This window comes from Melanostigma gelatinosum (assembly GCF_949748355.1).
Source record: "Melanostigma gelatinosum genome assembly, chromosome: 18".
NCBI lineage: Eukaryota > Metazoa > Chordata > Actinopteri > Perciformes > Zoarcidae > Melanostigma > Melanostigma gelatinosum.
The window spans coordinates 7,095,693-7,118,459 of NC_136651.1; the positions used below are offsets into that span (position 1 = coordinate 7,095,693).

The window sequence follows — 22,767 nt, forward strand, 5'->3', positions numbered from 1 at the left end:
AACGCATTTCATGCGCATACACGTTCAAAAAGAACTTTATTGTCTCGATGTTTTATTGCTGCTGCCTCTCCTCCAAAAATGTTTTTCCTCTGGCGACGTCACAGAGCAGATGGGTGTGGTCAGAAGGTTCACCTGTGCCCACGCTCAGCAGTGACGTCAATACGTCCCGGGGCCTCAGGTGGGAAGTTAAGACACTGAAGGTCAGCAGGAACAAGAATTTCAGGAGTTGTTAACTGGGCTTTGTTTTTAGTCATTCATGCAGCATATCTAATTAAAACATGCATATAGTCCCAGCCTCCTTGTTCCTCATCTCACAAACATTACAGGGTTTTTACTTTCATATTTTGAGTGAACTCTTTAATCATATTATCTGTACATTTTCTAAAATATTGAGTCTTAAAATTGAGTCTTGAAGCAGAAATAATAGCTCCTGTTACAGCCCGGCACAAAGGCTGTAACATAAAGGGAGACAAGACGAGTTAAAAGTAATAAATATACATTTATTTAGAACACAGCCTGAACTAACAAACAAAACAAATAAGCAGCTGTGTCCGCCAACACAGGCATCTCTGTTCAGGTGCTGAGTCTTTATACCTGGCACTCCCACCAGGCTCAGGTGTGTCCCATCAGCTGACGAGCAACAACTCGTCCATGTATAATGTATCTAGTCATAGTAAAATCATTAGCATGGTCCTGTTTCACACATTTGTTTGTATCTCTTAAACATGCACAAAATGCACATTCTGCTTTCATTGATATTTGTATTTCTTGAATACATTTTATTACTTCATAGTTACTTTTTCATTTATTATTATATTTATTTGTAACATATGGAGCTTGTTACTCACACATTAAATGCTAAATATACACATATTACACAATAGACTGTTCCAGTTTCAATAAAGGCTTATTATCGTATAATGAAGAGGTCTCTGCAGTATCTGAGGCTCACCATAAGAGAGCAGCATTGCACTAGTGAACAACAAGTCGAAAAGGGCAATTTCAGTTTTCCATGCTGTAGCATCTCAGAGACATGGGAGTTCATGACAGGAACAACACGGAGTGGACACAATAACACGAACACCTAACAGTAAAACAGGAAATAATTTGATGGCCATGCAAAAATACAATCCTTATAATGTTAAGTTTGTGTTGAGGCTCAATTTTATTTCAACTCTTTATGAGGAATTCTTAAATAAGATATTAACTCAGCTAAATTGTCATCTTTTAAAGTATTGAATATGTATTTGATTGTAATTTTTTCCCTGAAGTTTGGCACTTAGTTATCAGTTTTGATAGATTATTGTCATTGTGTCAAATGCAGGTCTACTGTACATGTGATGTAAGAAAAATGATGAAAGAAAACAACTGTAATTCTCCTAAAGCCAAATTTTTTTGTACAATGTATATAACTCTGTTTTATTTTTTATGCTTTTTCCATCCTTCCCATAATATCACTGGCATAAGCTATTTCTATGATCACATTTAGAAAATATAGATAAAATGGTATTATTATTCTCATCATTTTGGATATATATTAACAAATGTCTTTATTTTTCAGAGCTTCTGCTTTGACAAACTGAGGATTATAATAAAAATGTTCCTCAAGCACAAATGACCAGCCACTCGTCTTCAGAGCACTGTATGTTTATCCTGTGTTTGTTGTTGGTGCTTTTACATTATTGCAATGGAAACCACTTATTTTAATGAAACCCGACTTGTACATTTGACATAATAAGCTCCTCAAATCAGCTCCTTCGTACTCTTATATGCTGTTGTTTTGTCGAACAGAAATGTTTTTGGTCTCTTATACGTTTTGTTGTGTTTTCACCTTAATCCTTTGTCCGTATATCTCTGTTGGATCTTGTGCATGGCAGCGGCTCATTACGGACAACGAGGAGCAACAAAAGCAAAATGAGATTGAGGGAAGCTGATTTCAGATTTGAACTGAGCAACTCAAATTTGTTTCTCATTTGTGAGGCAGCCCATTTTACAAAAACAAAACCATCTGCCTGCATCTATTACGTACTCTTGAGAATGTTGTATTGCTTTTCACCGGGTTATAGTAACTTTAGTCAGTACGTATGAAAGGGACATGCATTTTCCTGACTCCATCGATACATTACTCCAAAACACTGTTTCATCAATGTTCCTAAAAGCCAAACACGTGGGGGTTTAATTACATAATCGACCATGTGTCACAATGGTCACATTTGTATTCTCTTTGATCCTTTTATAAACCATTTTGACACAATTTGATCTTGAGAATATTATTTCTAAAGCACCGTAAACAGTGATTGAGGCATCTCTGCTCACATTAAGTATATTGCTGTTGCTTTCAAACCTGTCCAGTTTTGAGGGTTGGCCTTGGATCCAGATTCCCACCTTTCAAAAAACATCACAGATTAGTTATACCCATTTTTCTTATTTCTGATTGGTTGTTCGATTGTTCCCATTAGGAGCCGTAGGTGGTCTTCAGCAGCTGGGGATTAGTTTGTGCCAGCTTCTCATCTGATGCTCCCCTGCTGGTGGTGTCCTTGAGCGACCAGTCAATCCTCACTGTGGTGCTGCTGATAATCCGGAGGTGGAAACATCTTTATCACAGCTCCAACTGCACAAGCACTAATTATACCGGGAACACTGCACCAGCACAACCACGAGGACAAACTATTGCTTTGTTAATGCTGTTGTTGATCATGGCCTGAACAACCTTTGCCAATGAAAAATATATTAAAGATAGTTTTTACCAGAAACAGGAGCCTATTTACAATGCTTATATCATCGGCCACAAAGGAGATGAATGTATCTAGTAAGACAATTGAGTTGCTGCTGGGAACATGTAGGTGGAAAAAATAAGGAGGATTCCACCTAAACACTAACGGGATATTTTAAGTTTGTTTTGTTTGACTTTAGACAGTTAAAGCAGCAAGCTATTGGTAAATTCTTTCTGAGAATATTTGTATCCTAAAAAAACACCGATGCTGGGTAGATTCTTGGCATGATTATGGTATGCGTCCCTGATAAAAGGGATTCCACGAAAGACTGAAAAAGAAAGTGAAGTATGCCAATTTCAAAGGGACAGGGAAGCATTCCTGAGTTGCAAAAACTCAAGTGTGCATCATCTGCAAATGCGAAATAACTATACTTTGAAAAAGTTTCCTTTCAAATGGAATTAAGGTAAAGATAAAAGTAAAATAGATGAAGAGTGGCAGACCAGTCAAAAAAGGGTTTTTAGTTTATAAAACAACAAACATGTGAATCACACAATGGGGCTGCAATTAGACACCAGGAATGCATAAATACTGTGAGGTAAACAGAAACCAGGTTAAACAGATGAATAAAAAGATGGAAGTTGATTGTAAACAAGGAGTTAGGCATTTACTACATGCTGGTAAAAAATAGAATATATACTTATAGCTTTTGTCTCTGCCCCAGTAAGTTCCAAACACAGCTTATTTTACAGTATAGGTGTAAAGTGTGACCTTCTGTGCAGGCTGCTATATAGTCTAAAGATTAAGCCTGTTTAAGACCACTAGACCTCCCATGTGAGGCAGTCTGAAGGTTACTTTCAATCTGTGCCCTCATTGATTTAATCAGTAGGATTTGCAGTGTTCTCAAGACATGCATATCTTTTAAATTTATATTTTTGTTATTATTTTTTGTTATTACGGTATTAACGCATTTGTTTTTGCGTTCCATATATTCAATACCATGTACCCATGGAGTCAATTTCTGGTGAATATGGGGGATTAAGTACGGTATAATAATACAGATACTCTAGATGTACTTGAGTGTTTGAGTTACTGTTTATTTCAGGATTATCCACTTAATTCACATTTATCCAAGTTTAGAAACAACCAGACAGGCGTGGAAAGTCATGGAAATCCATGATTTATTTTGCAGACAATGAGATCAATGATTGGACATCACTTTTAAAAAAAATGTAAAGGAAATGGCAAAATAATTGGAGCTTATGCTTCATATTTTTTGTACAGATATGCAACAAATATTCATGACCTATCAGTGCAATATTACCCGGTGAGCACCTGATAAACACATTACGATAGCATCTTTTTTCTTCCAGTGTTGTTTCTCTTGCCCTTTCTAATTTATGAAAGCATGACAACAGGCCTTTTACTGAAACCTGGCTATTTGATGTGCAGTTTGGTACTTATAAAGCAATCTCTCAACAACACTAAGTGATGACAGGGGGCTGCAGGAGAAAATAATTAGCATAATGGAAAAATCAGACCTAATCTAGTCCAGATCTAGAGAGACGATGAAGAGAGGGAGGGTGGGAAGGAGGAAAGCAGTGGATGAGCCTTTAAATCTGAGAATCCAACTGGAGCTCAAGTCTCTCAGCTCTATCCTTGAACCTCTTTGAATGCCGGTTATCTTACAGCAACCCCCAAGACAATGCTTTGGCCTCCAACAATCCACTTAGTATAGAAGCATAGCTTTCAGATTTGTCTCAGTTTTCCATAATGTTGAGCAGACATTTGTGTCCTGTACCGCTCACTGTAAACTCAACATGTACGTAGATATTCTGCAGTGACCAAAGGGTGGCAGTGTCCTTTACTCTGGCATGGGTTTACTCAAGATGGACATTTGTTAAATTGAAGAATATAAAGTACATAAACCGCACACAGACAGTAAGAAAGTCAAAGAAATGAATTGTTAATCATTAAATCTTAAAACAATGTTTACGCGTATGTACATTCAAATAAATGTTCTTCCTGTTCTTATTGGCCCTAAGAAACCCAATATGATTATAATGTGGTTGATGAGGGACATAATCTGCATTCTCTGAAGTGTGAAATGTCTTCTTTGACTGTGTTATAGTTGAGGGATAGAAACACAAGGAGAAAAAATATTTGTCTGACTCAGTGCCCAAAAAAAAGTGTACCCGAAATTGGAACATAGTTGCCGTATGCATCGATATCTTTATGTCTGATTGATTCACAAAGAATCTTAGAACGTTTAACATGTGTTTAGAAAGTTCTTCTTCATGACCGACTAACTGACCACTTGATTTCAAGAGAAGGATTACATTCAGTGGGGCATCGCTGTCATTGAGGGAACCACAATACACATGTTTCGATCACAAATTACTGAAGCTGACATGTCTTTAGTTACACCTGTCATCATGGCAACAGCTGTTTCCATGGAGACAGTCCCTGTCGCTAAACGTGCTTCAACACTCTCCACCTTCACCTTTTTAAAGTTGTGCGTTTCATGTCTCTCTCCACGGATATTTTACAGGTTGATGAAAACAGCATATGGGGATGTGATTTAGAAAATGATTGATTTGTGTTCACAGCTTATACTTAGCAGGCCCTCCTGTCATGCTGACGACAGGGCATTATCTCCCATGAAGCCGCTGTATACTCAAAGAAAGTTATCATCTAACCAGGAGAAACAGAGAATGAACACACAGGAGCAGAGCTGATCTGTCATCCCTTCCAGAGGCCGAGCCAAACACTGAAAGGTGGCTGCTGAAGAATAGGAAGAGGAGGCCGTGGCTGAAGACAAGTACTGCAGGACACAGTCTGTGTATTACTCAGCATTGTGTGAGGAGCGCAAGATAAAAAAAACACAGAAGCAAGTGTGTGTCTACTTTTCAGGTTAGCATCTGGGTGTGTCTGTGTGTCAGCTTGTGTGTACTGTACTGGTAGACCTTGTGTGTACTGGTAGACCAGCTTATACGTCATCTATCCATGCGTCTGTCTGTGTGTCACTCCTGTCTGTCTGTCTGGCAGCGTTACAACGCTGAGCCCTCGTGAAGCCGCTTGCTTCTCTGTTGTGGCTCCTTGTTCTTGGCCTACTTTGGGAGCGGTGAATTTAGGGCAACTGGAGTCTATGGGTAAGGGGATTAGGTCTCCAAACACGCTCGTCTCCAGTTTGGGATTTTGCCCTGATGCCAGACACTTAAAGTCTGCCAGGGATTAAGATAAAGAGAGAAGTAAGAGCGCCGTGCATTGTGGTGTGCGTGGGGAGATGTTTTCAACAACATAAAGATGGAAGAGGAGGGGCAGGTGGTGATTCATAAATAAATATTTGGTGGTGATATGATCTAATACACCAAGGCATCGCTTGTTGACCTATTTGGCTGTGGCTCGTGCCATGATGTCGGTCAGTATGTTTTCAAGGGATAAGACACAATACAGAAGAAGCTGTTCTTTTCATTTCCTTTGTATTACTGTGGTGGAGGATCTCTGCTTAATTCAGTGGTTTAATGAGGAAATGGCTCAGGTCTTTGCTTAACAGCATTGGTTTCCCAGTTTCCTGACTCAGGAAACAAAAGCAAAGTCCTTGCATTTGACAAGAGTTACAAAATATCCAAAGAAGAATCAAAGTACATCTGGCATGAAGGTCAAGCTTACGAAATAAGCATATATTCGCCAATTTGTTCCACTGACTCAATTTTGAATATTCTAGTCAAATTGAACAAAAATCTGCATAAAATTACGTTTTTGTTCGTCAAAGGTTTGCTCGTATCTGTAAATAATCTCAAGCATAACAACAGGTGCAATCAGGAATAAAAGAAGCCTCGAGTGGCACGCCCTGTGAATTATTTATTAGAATGATAAGAGCATCAGGTTGAGGTATTAGTGTTCCTGAACCTCTTATTTGGCTTTCAGAAGAGTCTGTCTTTTCCTTTGTCTTGACAGGGTAGGGTAGGGGAGGGGGGTGTCCCTCAACCCCTCAACCCCTCCACCCTGTGTCTGGAGGCTCCTCCAGGGTAAGAAGCCGCTGCTCCATCACGCTCCTCCAAGAAAGTGGGTCATGAGTCTGAGACTGTGGGATTACCGACAGTCAGGCAGGCGTGTGCCGGGCCGCCTCTTATCCATAATGTTTAGACCCCCCCCCCCTCCCTTCAGTGGAAAAGAAAGGCAAAAAAAAACCACATGTCCTCCACCAGCCCTTGATACACAAACATCCATCTTTAGCCATAAGCCTGTTAGTCTAAGACAACTGAGAGCTGACTCCCAATGCAGCACGGCCATCACTGATGGAGTATTGAGAGAAAAGTGCAACGTGTTGCAACTGCTCAACTTCTTAAAGGTCATGGAACAACACATGCACAATAACAACATGGTAGTTACTTGAAAATGTAAACAAATAGTAAAAAAAAAAACAATGTCAACCCAGGATGATGGGGTGATGTGTACAGTGTTCCCAATAAACTGTTTTCTAATTTACCGGATTCCAAACAGCTCAGCGATAATGACATCTATTAGCGACACCGCGATGAATGCTAGCTTTTAAACAGTGGACCGTGTGATACTAATGGCAGGCTGGGTGTCTGCTAGGCTCTGATCTACTCTGTCTGGAGTATGATTCATCTGCAAATAAATTATTAATAATAAATGCATTCATTTTGCAGCAGTATGATGACATCCATCGTTTGAAGTGACTGCTTCCTTGTACGGTCGCTAATCAGTGTCCGTCTCTTGACTTTCCACCCACTGATGGCGAAAGAAAAGGGTACACGTCAATGGAGACTTTGAAAGGTGGATACAAAGTAAGATTTAGGAAACGAAAGATGGGGTGGAGGTATTGGTGGATGAGGGGGTTTTAGAATAAAGTAAAAAGGATAAGAGTGACACAAAACAATAACTGGTTGTGCTTGCGAATTGAGTTTGATGCCGCAGCGAAGGAACTATAATTCATCTGCTCGTCTTATTGTTTTGGTCCAGATTGGGGGTCTAGCTCACTCTCGGAGGGTTGATTAGAGAGAGAGAGGGGCGGGACAGAGAGTTAAATTACAGTTCAATTATAAGCATTCACTGCAACACATGACCTCCTTAAAAATACAAACACTACATTGAATTGAGCCATGACGTCTCATTCAAAGGGTTAAGTCGTTTTTTTTGTAATATTAGCAGTTTTTGGTTCGAAATCATATGGATATCGACATACATAAGGATTTACATATGGATTTAAAATGACATTATGACATGCTACCAGTAAATTACAAGACAGTAATATTATTTTGGCAGTAATTTATTTTAAATGTTGTCTTTTGTCTCTGTCTGCCACTTTGATTGAATTATCCGCGCCCTCTGGTACAAGATGATAAAGATATGTTTGACAAAATGATGCTCCGTTTAAACAGTGATTTTACACAGCACTATGCTGCAATGAAGCCCCGAATTTACATGTTATTATGAAATATTTCTGTTGAATGTTCCTGTTTTATAATTATAAAAAAGTAACCAGCTATAAATGTGTCACCATGATCACATAGATAAAACATTTAGCTGAAGATTCAAACTGCTACGTCAGAGCTGTAACTTTTACAATGTGTGACATTGTTTTATTATTTTATTTTGACATATTTTATTCACTTCATTTACCTGTTACAATTTATTTAAATCATATTTCCCAAAACCTGCTTTAAAAGACTCCTTGACTTATTCCTACTGGTTAGGAATATAGTTCATAAAGGAAATACTGAATACAAAAGGTTTATTTTGTCTTTTTTTTGTTGTAGAATAAAAACCCAAATTCCCAGAGAAAACACAGATCCTCATTGTCCTCGATGGCAACATCACAGAGCTTTAAGACAACTAAGTATGGGAATATTAATTTGTGTTAGATTTGGTTCTGTTAAATAGTCTACCACTAACCCTTGGCCATGCATCCTTGACCACGTGGTCACCTCTTTTTGATCAAAACATGCCACACTGCAACACAATAACAAATATCCTATCAAGCCTTACAAAGCTGATTAGGCCAACATAACTTACTTTAAACCAGTCCACAGACGTAAAGCTCATATCCCTTGTAAGCTCTCCCGAAATCTTTATTTTCTGTATTCATACCAAAATATACCACCTGCAATCCAGATAGACCCCACAGTAGGCAAACATCTGTAATGACAAGCTAAGTCCAGCCTCAGCTCTGCCTGAAAGGTTTGAACTCTGACCTCCCAGGCATTATGTCTGCCTCTGGGGTGGCTTATCAGTGCTCTAAAAAGCTGATATTTCCCACCCAGAACAAAGATGGTTAAAACACAACGTAACCAGTCGGGTCCCCAGACAGTTCGTCGGGACACACTAACAGCATCCCCCATATAAATGGATGGGCAGTTGTTGGCCTTTATTGTCTGTGCATGAAACCAGGGACACATGTTGGGTGGTAAAAGTGTCAAGGCCTGACTGAAGGGCCATTGTATTGGTTTCCAGTGGTAGCAGTCAGGCTTTGTTCCCTGGGTTGTTCATCATTAGCATATCAATATTCAAAGGGGGTTATGCTGGCCAGAGGTGGCAGCCTTTTTAGCCTAGAGTAGACCCTCATGCACAAATAATGAAACCTGCATTTGACTCTTAAAGGCCAGCTGTTGAGTTAAGCCCATAAGTCAATAAGAAGTGTGACGAATTGTAGAACTGATCTTGAATCACAGCTGAGACGGTTTCTACCTTTTCGTCCTTTTCTTTAAATTTCAAAGGATCATTTCAAATGTTTCACAGTACACATGAAACATTTTTTAACCATTTCTCCAGTTCTCTCGGGTGAATAACAAATGGCTAAATGGTGTCACCCATTCCTGCCCACCATACCTCCCTCCCCTTCCTCGACTCAAGCCATCTGACCCCAAGACTGGCAGGCCGGGGGACAGTTAACCTTGTGTGTTATTGTGCATGTCGGAGTGTGTTGGAGGGGCAAAGCCACCATAGAGTGTCGGTTACTCCGAGGGCCAAGCGGAAAAGCGGTTGGGCAGTTTAGCCAGCTGCTGGGGGAGCGAGCCACGGCTGGCCTGGTCAGTGAAACCTTGCCAGATGGAACCATTTCAAAACAATGAAAGCGCCTATATGGTGGAAAACTAGAGGCTGGTTGCTCAGGGGACACAGAGGGAGGGCCTTTATCTAGTATCTACAACTGGTGGCTGGGGTTGCAATATCTAGAAATATTCTTTGGGTCAGCAACTAAGTTTTTCAGCGCTAATACCTTTGTTGGCTTATCTATCTGAAAATTGACATACAACATCTAAGGCCAACAACTTCTTCTTAGTCCTAGTTCTCCTGCCGTCTTTGACACCCTCTTGCTAACTATTTCTTTCTCTCGCTCATTTTCCCTCTCTCTCTCACACTCTTTCACACACACTTGCTCTCTTCCTCTCTCCAGACAGCAACAGGCTGAGGTGTCCTGGGACCACTCCGCTTAGGAGTAACCAAGCCTGGGTAATGAGGCGTGTGATTGGTCCCCTCCCTCTTGAACAAGGCCAGTCTTAGGAGGACATGATTGATCATGACGGCAGCACAATGGCAGCCCGGTGTCAGAGGGGTGGCAAGGGCACACATAGACCCCCCGCGGTAACACACAGTCACCCAGCTCAGCTGTGCAAAAGCAGTTACAAGCAAGCATACACAGCATGTATGCACAAATATGCACAATCCGGGACAGCACAGCACACAGGGCCACTTGTGGACATATGCAAGCATGTAAAATGACCGGTACGAACAAAGCAAGATCATGTGCGCCATATGTGTATTTATATGAATAAAAGACAGCACATTGAAAGACTACATCATTTCAAAATAATTTAAAAAGAAATCTCCCTTGAGGCAGTAGATTCGGAGCTTATTCTGAAAATGTTTCATTCTTCGACCCATATTTTTGTCATTAAGTTAAGGGCTCTAATGGTAACAGATGTAAACAAAATCCAACCCATGGCTATCAGAAGAAAGAATTTGGTGAGACACATTGTATAGATTGTTGAAGACAAAGCTACGCCCATCGGGTGTTTATTGTTAGCATGTTTTTCTTCTTAAAATATAGTTTAAATCGGACAGTATATTACATATAAGGTTCACTCTATGGTCTTGTTTTTGTTTACACCTGCAAAAAAACAAAGATGGAGTCTTTGCTCCAATTGAAATAATTTTTGTGCAAAAATAAAATATAAGATAAGTTCATGTTCTATTTGTTTTAAGATTTGTTTTCGTAAAACTATTCCATTCTCTTTTCATGTGCAGCACTGTTTGTTCTTTTCAAGTAGTCGGGCCGAGGCTTGTCGAATCCACTTGTGAGCCTGTTGAACCTGCTCATATTCAACATCAAAATCAAGTTCTGTAGGAGCAAGAGGCCGAGTCTTTATGGAGGACCCTGAATGGCTGATTGCAGCTGCCATCTCAAGTAGGACCCAGGTGTGTTAACACTCTTACCAATTTTCTGTGATGATGCTTTCGCTTTCGCAGAGGACACGCAAAACAGGATAAAAGCCTGGGCATGTTTTTCAGATTTGGCTCTTCATGATATTTATGCGAGTTTGCCGAGGATGCCAGAAAACAAAATGTTTGTGTTGGCTTTAAAAAGAGTGGCAGAACTCATTTTTATTGCTGTTTGTTCCTCCGTTTATTCCTCAAATTCCTTTTTTAACATAACTTGGTGATGTAATAAATCATTTTGATGTTATAGTTTACCAAAATAATAAATTGTGGAAAATGATTGATATGGTAGATTATGAATTTATCTTGCCTTATTTGAGATAAGGATAGGTCACACATGTCCACCATGCACTGCGTTACAAATGAAAAAAGCACAGACTCTCTTCTCACATTGGATGAAAGGAAAAGCAAAGCAGTCCTGTTGTTGTGCTTGTAGTCTAAGCTCCTTTGATGCTGCATTGGCTTTAGGTTACAGCTCCTTCCAGATTTACAAACACTTCTCCCTTAATCTGCATAAAGATCCACACTGACCTGTTGACCAGAGATTACTGCCCTTGAAAACACCCACAAATTTGCTCCTTATCCATCAAAACAAACACCCGCTTGATAATGTTTTTTTAGATCTCAACATTCTGTGAATGCAATGGAATTGCTGGAAGAATGGAGAGTGTGAAGTTGGTGAGGTAGAATGAGAAAAGGAAAAAAGGTGGTTGCTTTGAAGGCTATAATTGCCCTGAGTGGACTAATGAACAGCATAGGTCTAATTGGCTGACACCACTTGTGGGCTGGCATGCTGGGCGAGCAAAATTGAATCAAAGCTGTAGGACTACGTCAGAGTAGTTTTCTGCGTTGTGGTGGTAATTGGCACAGTGTCAAAAGGCCTGAAGCATGGCACTGAGCCAAATAGACGCCCAGCTCTGCGCAAGCGGCTGAATTGAAATCTTACAGAAAAGGATAAATTAGGGACAATGTTTTTTTTTTCAAGGAATCATGAAAGAAAGAAAGAAAAGTATTACGGTTGAACTATATTAACCTCCGTGCTTTTTAAGATTCAAACTCGTTTCTGTGGTCATATTTCTCAATCAAACGTATTTCATTTAAAGCAGCGTTTAAAACTAATACCTGTCAATCATTTTAAACTAATCCAACCAGTAAAGACGTGCACATACTTTATCTTATTTCGGTGCAGCAGCTATAAAACTACAAATTATATCCTAACGGTATGTTGTACTATCCGTCCACTCGTATCAATAATGCGATGCGGTCTATTTTCAACCAACAAAAGAGAGACGCAGCGATTGAACAGCATGACAACAATGTCCCGAGCAGTGCCCCATTGTGCGTCTTGAAAGACAGACACGTGCTCCGCAACATAGCTAAGGAGAAAGATGGGAGGGCAAGCAAGTGTGCGTGTGTGTGTGTGCGTGTGTGCGTGTGTGTGTGTGAGCGCGCTTAAAGATAGGCTCGGGGGACAAGAGCAGCACACACGCCTCCAGTCTGTTTATAGGAACTCCCCCTTTCAGCACCCTGGACAGGGGCAGCGCTGACCGCCGCCTGTACTTTAGTACTTCAGGAAAGTCGCAGGCTGCCGGGCTCACAGTCAGGTCAGCTGACGCTGCTAATGGTCAGACACTTTTCCACTGCCACCCGACCGTCGTCTCCACCTCATCTCGAGTTTATCCACGCGGAATCAAAGAGCAACTTGATGAATATTCAAAGTGCACGTCCTCGGCGGCTGACGAAAGGAGACAGGTCGACGGGCGTCCTTTTTAACAATTGTCAGAAATCAAGCTGCCACCGAAGAGCGCTCAACTCACTATCGAGAGGATAAAATCTCCAGGAAAGTGCCGGTTTGAATCCACCGTCCATACGCAGTATTGTTAAGGTTTTTTCGCACGCGTTTCGGCGCTGCTTTCTTCCGTTGGAACACCGGGACATCTTCGAAATGTTGCTTGAACACCCGGGGTCAAGCTGTCAAAACACCGGAAATTTCTCCCGGTACAGTTCAGGCCAAGGTAAGAGCCCATTTTGACTATTTGCACTGTGCATATGAGCATTATCACTTGGCCGGGTTTTAATTGATGTCCTGGGGTCAGTTAATGAGTTACAATTAGGCGTGAAATAGTGGATCACACAGCAAATCGGCACAGCAGGACTGCAGGAGGCTCTTGTTTTGCTGAGTGGACTCTGACAAGCGTGAAATGGGCCTTGTGAACTGCTTTTATTTTAATGTGAAAAGCAAGGACACTGACATTCCAATTATTTAATGTTTCATCATTTGAATGTTCGATGCGCCCAAACGGGACACATTGTAGACATCGATACGTCATATAAAGTTGCGGCAGTTGCAGAAAAACCCGACTGTTATTCATCGACCCATGTTGGTGTATATAGAGCGTTTAGAGGCGCTTCTTTTGCAGCGCGTGTGGGAGACGTTATGAATTGGTAATGAGCCTTCATTGTTGGAGAATCGCACCAACAGATGTTACGCGCGTGCTGTCATTTCACACCGCCGCCTGCGGTTGTAACGGGAGCGCAAGCAGGGCGCAAGATGCGGAGATGGAGAAGCCGGACCCACTGTGGCGACAGCAGCCTCGCTGCGGCTGTGAGACAGACTGCCAGCAGGCGCGGTGGAGCTGCTCCCACCCCCGCACACCACCGACACAATATGCTCAACAGGTGACATTCCTGCCCCGACAGGTGGGACACCTGAGGTTGCAGTGGAGGTGATGGTGTATAGTGGTCGGATTCAAAAGTCTCCCCATAATAGCTAAATTATTAGTGGCATCTAAAGATGTAGAAAAACAAGCTTGTTTCGTGTTGTTGTACGTGTTGTATTCATTGTGTCTAAGGCAACACAAAAAAAATACATTTTAATTTCATTTTAAATTAAAGGCACGTGTGGAATTATGAAGAACAAAACTACGAAAATATGATTTTGAATCATGTCACATAATACTTATACATAAACATAAATTTAAACCGAATTTACAAAGTCAAGCAAAAAACTTTTTAATAAAAAATTCCAACGAAAAACGTGAATTTACTTCATCGTCTTTGCAACTTTCTCGAACTGACTGACCATTATTCTGATGGTCATTTTATCGCTTTGTTGTCACATTACTGTCGGGCTCGCCCCCTCAAAAGTGAGCGATCAATATGACATAACAAATTATTAGAAAGCTGAAAAGTAAGAGGTGCATCTATGAATCCCACAGCTTTCTCCAAAACGTCTTTCATATACTTCTAAAATGCAGGCAAATGGGACATTGATTTTGGATTCATCAGCGGCCCGGCTGGCTGTGGCACTACCCGTGATTTCCCCAGGCGCTCTTTTGTGCCAAAGATCAGTGTCAATAAAATTCATTGGGGTGTTGGCCCGATCAACATGTTATTGAACAGCCAATCTCTCCTCTAAATAAACACTTCTCTTTGAGCCCTCAACACACATGAGATGGAGATTGTATGTGTGTGTGGGTGTGTGTGTGTGTGTGTGCGCGCGCGTACGTTTCTGTAAGATTTTCAAAAGCGCTTATTTCACTTTTGATCAGAATCAATATTGTACACATTGCTCCATAAGCAAGTATATTAAATTCGTAAAACAATCACTTTTGTTCACAAAAGTACCTGAACAATAATAATAATAGCAACAAACCAAACGGTGATATTCTTTATCTTCTTCCAAGTGTAAAAACGCTTGCAGCTGTCTGTAAAATAGAGCGATTACAGTATTTGAGAGTAAAAGAAAATGCTGGGCCACATATTTATTTTTTGCAACAACAACAACAACAACACAAATGAATGAATTAAAGGCAGCCCAAGACAAGGAACTGTGTTCCCTCGGGGCCCAATCTCTCCTTTACGCATGGCAGTACTGGAATCTGAATTACAAATGGATCCGAATCCTATAGAAACCACTTTGGTCGATATTCATAATACATCAACAACAAGATTTTTTTTGATTTTTTTTTCGAGGATCTAGTTCGTTCTGTAGTTCTCAAATACTTATGGCATCACTCCAATTTAAACGCTGCGATCTTTAACACTTTCTTCGGACAAAATTAATGGGCTTCTTACTCAAAACACTGAAGACAATATTACTAACTAAGCAATATTAAAAGTGTAATCTGAATTAGTTGCAGAATATTTTTCCAATAACTGGGTTTTCAAAACTGCAATACCATGAACACTCTGTTTTCCTTTTCCTTTAACGTATGATTCAGCAAAAACAACATAACAAAAACCCATCACAATATGTGAGAAGACTTAGGAGAATTAACTCATTTTAGAGTTGGAGAAAAACGAGGTTTTTAAAGAAGATGTGAAGCGTTTTCGTGTTATTTGGAGCAATAGGCTAGACTCATTGTGCGTATCAGAGTAACGTTATCACCCAACACTGAACCTCCTGTTCATTCCTCTTCCGGGAAAGGTACTCTCAGTGGGTGATGTTAATCTACCTCCCTGTCGCCCAGGAAACGGAGCACCGTAATCCTGCACAGGCTTCAACACAGTGAAGCGTAAAAGCGAACTCCACCGGACACTCGCACGCTCGTGTTCGCCATTGGGGCTCCTGATACACAAATTTGACAACACCTGCCTGGTGTGTATGAGTGTGGATGGATCACAAACAAGAGTTGCATAAATGTAAGCGTAAAATCATGAGCAATGGATGGACATAGTGAGCGCAACTCTCCAAAAGAGGCACCAAATAACACGGAGATGCCCCTTGCGCTGTCGCACAGTGAGGAGCTGCGGAAAGGTAATCGGAAGCCAACATATCAATTTATTCGTTTTTGCACTGATGATATGACGTGTGTATCACGTGATCACACACAGCCTGTCTGACTTTAGTGTCTTTAATTAAGCAGGCCTTCACTGTGGTGTGTTGATAATGTTTCCATGTGTATCATAAGTACCTATACACGGAGGATGGATGATACCGTTTATCTTTAATTGTCCATTTTCGTTGCTTTACGCATCAGGCTTTTGACCATTCATTTATATGAAAGGTCGTTCAAATTTAGATATGTTACATTTCATATTTAGTGCACTGTTTTGGAGGGTAAAACAGACGTGACTCGGTCTACGCACTGTTTTAATTTGGAAATTGCTTTTACACTATTGGAGTCTGACATAACCTTTGTTATACGATTCGGAAAGTTGTACATGTTGAAGAATACCGTTTAAAAATGATTTAAACGGTATTCTAAGGCGGACATATAAGGTGTACTATTGACTTTTGTTAAATGGTTGCATGTGTATTATGCACTATAGTATAATGAATGAAAATGACCAGTTGTGGGAGGGTGTTGGATTGATTGGAACCTCACCTGCTCCAAAGTTGTGAATTAACTCAAGAGATTCCCATTGGGATTTGCAAGCGTCTTTATTTTCAATATTCCAAGTGGGGCCCCATAAGGCAAGCAATTTGCTTGGACACCTTATGGGTTTGCACCGTGAGACATAGTCTGCAGCTTTCTAGCTTTACAGAGCGCGTTGAATTAATGATGACCTGGATACACCTGTTCTTGACGTGGCTCCCATCACAACCACTTGTGCGGGGCTTCGCTGCTGATGCCAGAAGAAATGGTTCATTAATGGTTCATGAATTGTCCACAGCAGAACAATAGGGATGCGATTCCTTGCACGGATGAAATTTGAAGTGGTTGGACCTCTTTTAATTAGTGATAATGCGACCTGATGACGTCTTACTTGGCATTTCAGTTGTCCCTATGCATGTTGTTTTGTGTTTAAATGTGTCTCAGAGAGTTGTTTTAATCCGTCGCTGTTGCTTTGAGGTTGTTAAAATATCTGAAATGGGGTTTGGCGATGTTACGTGCTGCAGGCCTGTCTGTCTGAAATTGACTTTGCGTAAAAGTGGCTGCTGCTTGTTAAAGGTGACAAAATAATAAGAAGCCGGCCGCTATTTGATTGACGAGCTATTAATTACCAAGATGATACATTAGCTTACAACTCATTTATGGTCGAGTTTTATATTTATTTTAAGAATCCTGCAAACTTCGGATCTGCACAATTGCATTTAAGAATTTATTAGTATTTATTTTAATCAGAATAATCGCCATTCATTGGCATTAGAATACACGAATGGTTTCAAGTCAAGTTTTATTGAGGCTAAATGCCTCTAACCGAGTCTGACTTCGAGTACATTTATGAACCTTTTCCACGAAGGACCGCCTCCAAAATATACAATAAAAACAATTGATTTATTTAATATCTAAATATTTCATGCATGTTGTGATTAGGTGCCTGCGTTTGGACAATGGCCTCGTGTTTTTAGGCCGACTAGAAATAAATGAATATCCTTATAGGGATATCAAAGTCCCTGCAGGTCCATGTATGTGCACGTTTTCTTACACCACTGCCATTTCTATACTATTTCTGTATTTTGTGTATGTGTGTGTTTATACTGTGCAATGCTATTGTATTTATAGTATTTAGTTATTTTACTGCATTTGGGGAATTGATTTTGACGTATCTGAAGCTAAAAGAGTGATGATGATGTAATGATGAAGGCGAAGGTAGAAAAGGTCTTACATGCTATTTATGAAAAACAAGTCAATATAATTAGATCTCCTGTTGAAAATTATATATTATTTTAAAATCATAAAAATACGACCAAATAGTCAACTATTTAAAACGCAAAAAAGGAGAAAAATAGGAAATCGACAAAAAAAAGTGAATCATTCGTTTATTCACGCTGCTGATATTTATTCCAGCTAGTGTAACGTCTCCTCTACTTAATTAAACGTGTGCACATTAACATAAAGTGTGCACACAGTAAGAACAATAAGCAGGTGCAGTTGTCACTCTGCGTGTCTGTTTCCCTCACGCCATTTCAAAGCACTCAAAGTCGACTAAAATGTTTTTGTTGACTCCATCGTGTCTCCTGCAGAAATTCCAGTATGTGCAGGCTGCAATCAACACATCGTGGACCGCTTCATCCTCAAAGTGCTGGATCGCCACTGGCACAGCAAGTGCCTGAAATGCAGCGACTGTCAGGCGCAACTGTCGGAGAAGTGCTTCAGCAGAGGCGACAGCGTCTACTGCAAAGAGGATTTCTTCAAGTGAGTATTTCAAAAATATCTCAGGGGCCATTTCCACCATCTCCCTTCATAATTTCCTTTATTAGAGATATATTTGTTACAAAAAATATATATTCAGACGCCAATAGTGTTTCGACAGTTATTATGTATTGATGAAAACCGTCTGATTTCCCAAAAGGAGATTCGGGACCAAATGCGCAGCCTGTCAGCAGGGGATCCCGCCCACACAGGTGGTGAGGAGAGCGCAGGACTTTGTCTACCACCTGCACTGTTTTGCCTGCATCGTGTGCAAAAGGCAACTGGCCACAGGCGACGAGTACTATCTGATGGAGGACAGCAGGCTGGTGTGTAAGGCCGATTACGAGACCGCCAAGCAGAGAGGTGAGCTGCACAATGACTGCCTCAACATTTCGATTGGTGGCCTGAAAACGGATCCCAACTCTGGATGTTATATGATACGTTTGTCTGCAGACATGTTTTTAAGTGCCTGCTTTGAGTTGTGCGTTTGACGTGACAATGAGGTCACCCATAAACTCTGACCCACCTGTGCTAATTGCGTCGTTGCCCGCAACCCAATCGATAGCAAACTGCGTAAAGTGGAGGCCATGGATGTTTCCACTTGCACTCTGCGGCTTGAAGGAATCAGCTTTCAATAACTCTTATTATCGTGTGGGCCTTCCTGGGTAGAGACATAAAGAAAGAGGCGTGTGCGTGCGTGTGTGTGTGTGTGTGTGTGTGTTTGTGTGTGTGAGAGAGAGAGAGAGAGAGAGAAAGACAGACAGAGAGAGAGAGAAATCAAGAAAAAAATATGTATTATGTGTAGTTACGTTACAGTTGCAAGCACTGATCAGGTTATTTAGCTTATTAGGTTATTTATCTTATCTAAATATCTAAATGCTTTTAAATGCATTCATAAGGGCATTTATTATTTATTATTTTTATTAAATTCTACATTTGCAGTAAATATACACTGTGGTTTCTTGCTATTATTCATGTGTACTAAAGCAGCAACAAAGTCTGGGGGAAAAGAGAATTTTCATGTATTACTCAATAACAAATTAACATTATTACAATTTGAAGTCACATCATTGAAAATGCATCAAAGCAATTATGCTTTACGATCATATTTTAGCTACTTACCCCAAAATAACTCTTATATATTTTGTTCGTAATAATTGTTCAAATGGATCATTTTCTTAAAGGGAAATTACACAAATATTTTTTAACAAGTAGAGAAAAAAGTTCAATCAAACCATATTTTCAAAAACACATAATTCATAGACCTACTATCTGGTATCTATACTTTTTATACTTTAACATGTGTTTGTGTTGTTTTCTCCAACACTATTTTATGCACAAAATATTTTCATTAGGCATGATTACATCAACCAATGCCACAATCATTTCCCAGCATGCTCTGCTCCTGATAGGGCCAACTGGTACGGTCAAGTTTTATCTCCCCATCTGTTTGTTTGAATTTACTGGCCGACACCAAGTGTTGATTTACGCAGCAACTTAACGCAAGTTTTCACTGAAAACACACACGTTTATTTTACTAATGAGAGGTCGCAATTACTTGGGCAGCATCCATTTGGATGATGGTTTTGTATTTTGCTGTGCTGGCCAACAGATGTGCAGACATGATGCAATTATGCACATGGATGCCAGGTTTTGGTTTATAGGCAGAGGGGAATGCATCCATTTATGGTCAATTAAAAAAGTTGTTTATTATACAAGCTTGTTACTTTTTTCGGTTGCTGTGAATATGTGTTTCCACCAAAGATTTTCATGATACTGACCCAAAATATATCCGCATAAAAACATTGTTGATCGTAATATTTTCAATCATCATACATATTTTGTTGTGTTATAGTGTTAGAGACAGACATTCATTGGAAAAACTGTACAAGTATAATAGCAGCCAGATTAAATGCAGCCAAATTGACTGTTCCTAATTATTGTTAATTTAAGTGTTGTGAAATTTAACAACGTTTCTTGAGTCCACAGGCCTGGAACATGAAAAGTGTTGACAGCTTTGAGGCCAAATAACTGTCTTGCACTGGCTTACATTTTGTGATGTCAATTCATTTTCAGAAGCAGACTCTACTGCAAAAAGGCCACGAACTACCATCACTGCTAAACAGCTGGAAACACTGAAGAACGCTTACAATAACTCTCCCAAACCTGCCCGTCACGTCCGGGAGCAGCTATCATCAGAGACGGGCCTGGATATGCGGGTTGTGCAGGTAAAGTATATTATTATCCATGAAGGGCTATTCCATTAGTGTCCTCACTTCATTATCGGGGGACAATTGTGGCTGAACTGGCACCGGCCTACTGTACGCATAAGTGTGTGTGTTCGGGGGGGAATTTACGGCTAGATGGAGTGAAATGAAGTCCAAGTGAAAGTCAGCATGGTTTAAGTGCAAGCTCGTTAACAATGCTCAGAGGGCCCCTCGCATGTTGTCTGCTGCTGAGGAGCCTCACGCCGGTTGCTAGGTGGTGGTCATATATATTGTTTTATTTGCAAGGACAAAAGTAGAGACGGAAGCCACTAAAATGCTGCTCATTATTCAGCGAAAGAGAAGGGGTGAAGAGGGTTCACTTAGGGCGGAATATCATTAAGGAGAATGTAAAACCACTTTTTGTACTTGTGACTGAAATGGATTCATTTTTGCTCGCAAGATAAAGATAATAAGAAATTTGTTCATTTTGTATGCGATTTCAGCGAGGTTAGCTGACGTTTATGACTGTCTGTTTATGTTTTCTAAAGGTAAAATGTATAAATCAGATCAAAAGTGGATATATAGAAAACTTTCGAATAATTTAAACCAGTGGCACTCCAACTTGTCTGCTCCCAGGGGTGAGGAAAACTTGTAGCTGTGGTGAAGTTAATTAAATGCCTGATAAATCTAGTGTCGGGGACGCTGCTCCCAGGATTACTGGTCAGTGTCACTGTTTCAGTCTTCCACTTGGTTACAAAGGTGGGAAGGACTTTGTATGTAGAGGACTTTGACTCAGGCATGATGACTAAACATTGTGTGCTATGGCCTCAAGACCGAGAGGAATATGTAAATGCATTGAATAAATGTGTCGGAAAACACTTTTCTTGAATTTTGCTGCAACTGTCTCAAAGATGAATTTATCAGTTTTTGTTTTTATTTCATACTCAAGCCTCATTTGTCTTACTGTGGTAAGCAGTCAAATGCATTTCTAATAACCAAAGCCATCTCGTCTTTTCACCCTCCAGGTTTGGTTTCAGAACAGGCGAGCTAAAGAGAAAAGGCTGAAGAAAGATGCCGGTCGGCAGAGGTGGGGGCAGTATTTCCGCAACATGAAGAGGTCACGAGGAAGCTCCAAATCCGACAAGGACAGCATTCAGGAGGAGGGCATGGACAGTGATGCCGAGGTGTCTTTTACAGGTACAGAGTCAACAGCACAACATTGATAGAGTGGGCACGTTTTTCACAGGAGACACTTGACTTGTCATCGTAAGAAAACCAGACAGTGAGCCAGCATGCACGATACCAGGACCCTGAAACTGAAACACTTGTTCTTTTCCTACGGTGACTATTATCTATGTATGTAAAACACAAATAAAAATAAAATAAAATGTTCTGCCATTTATGCACGTCTGTGTGAAATGTGTGGTTCCAGAAGCTTATAGTGACTTCTCATAGAGTTAGTTCATGGATGTTTAGCTGGTGAATTACTGTAGCTGGTAAGCTAACTGCTAACACATTAGCATCCCGTAATCTGAATAACAAATATCACCTTTGTCCATCGTGTTCTTGTTGCACAGATGAACCACCCATGTCAGAGCTTGGCCTCACTAATGGCATCTACAGCAGCCTGAGTGAGTCCTCTCCAGCCATGGGGGGCCGCCAAGGGGGCAACAACCACAGCTCCTTCCCCCTGGAGCATGGCGTTCTTCCCTCTCAAGACCAGTTCCACGACATCCGCTCCAACAGCCCCTACGGCCTCCCTCAGTCGCCAGGGTCGCTTCAGGCGCTACCCAGACACCAGCCTCTCGTCTCCAGCTTGGTCTACCCCGACTCCGGCCTTTCTATCATGACCCAGGGCAGCGGGCCCGGGATCAACCCTGGCGTGAGGGGCTCCATGAGTGCCGCCAACGGCCCCAGCTCGGACCTCTCGACTGGCAGCAGCGGAGGATACCCAGACTTTCCTGCCAGTCCTGCATCCTGGTTAGATGAAGTGGACCACGGGCAGTTTTGATTGGTCAACGACAAGACTTTTTCTGGGGGGGGGGGGGGGGGAGTTTTGTGTCACACATGACAGTGATTGTGCAAAGGACTAGACTGCTGTCCTTATCTGGGATCTGGATGGAAGGAGGGAGGAAAAGGTCCTTCATTAAAAGCACTTGGCCTAACAATTGCTCTTCAGCAGTAAAACTGTATGTAAAGCAAGAAAGCTGTCAAAGATGTTCAATTTCCAGATACCACGATAAGCTTTTTCAAACATTGAGACTCAATCATTTGGATTTTCACCAACTCCCCCTCTTTATTCTC

At 40.8% G+C, this 22,767-nt stretch overlaps 1 protein-coding gene across 1 annotated transcript; it reads left to right on the forward strand.

Annotated features, from left to right (window-relative positions):
- Nucleotides 1–15,839: 15,839 nt before the first annotated feature.
- Nucleotides 15,840–22,474, forward strand: lhx3 (LIM homeobox 3; the record flags this gene model as incomplete). The annotated part of the gene is made up of 6 exons (XM_079290089.1): nucleotides 15,840–15,933; nucleotides 18,088–18,259; nucleotides 18,417–18,619; nucleotides 20,333–20,484; nucleotides 21,489–21,660; nucleotides 22,041–22,474. The coding sequence occupies 6 exons, from the start codon at nucleotides 15,840–15,842 to the stop codon at nucleotides 22,472–22,474; spliced, it is 1,227 nt and encodes a 408-aa protein (XP_079146215.1).
- Between the last annotated feature and the right edge of the window lie 293 nt (nucleotides 22,475–22,767).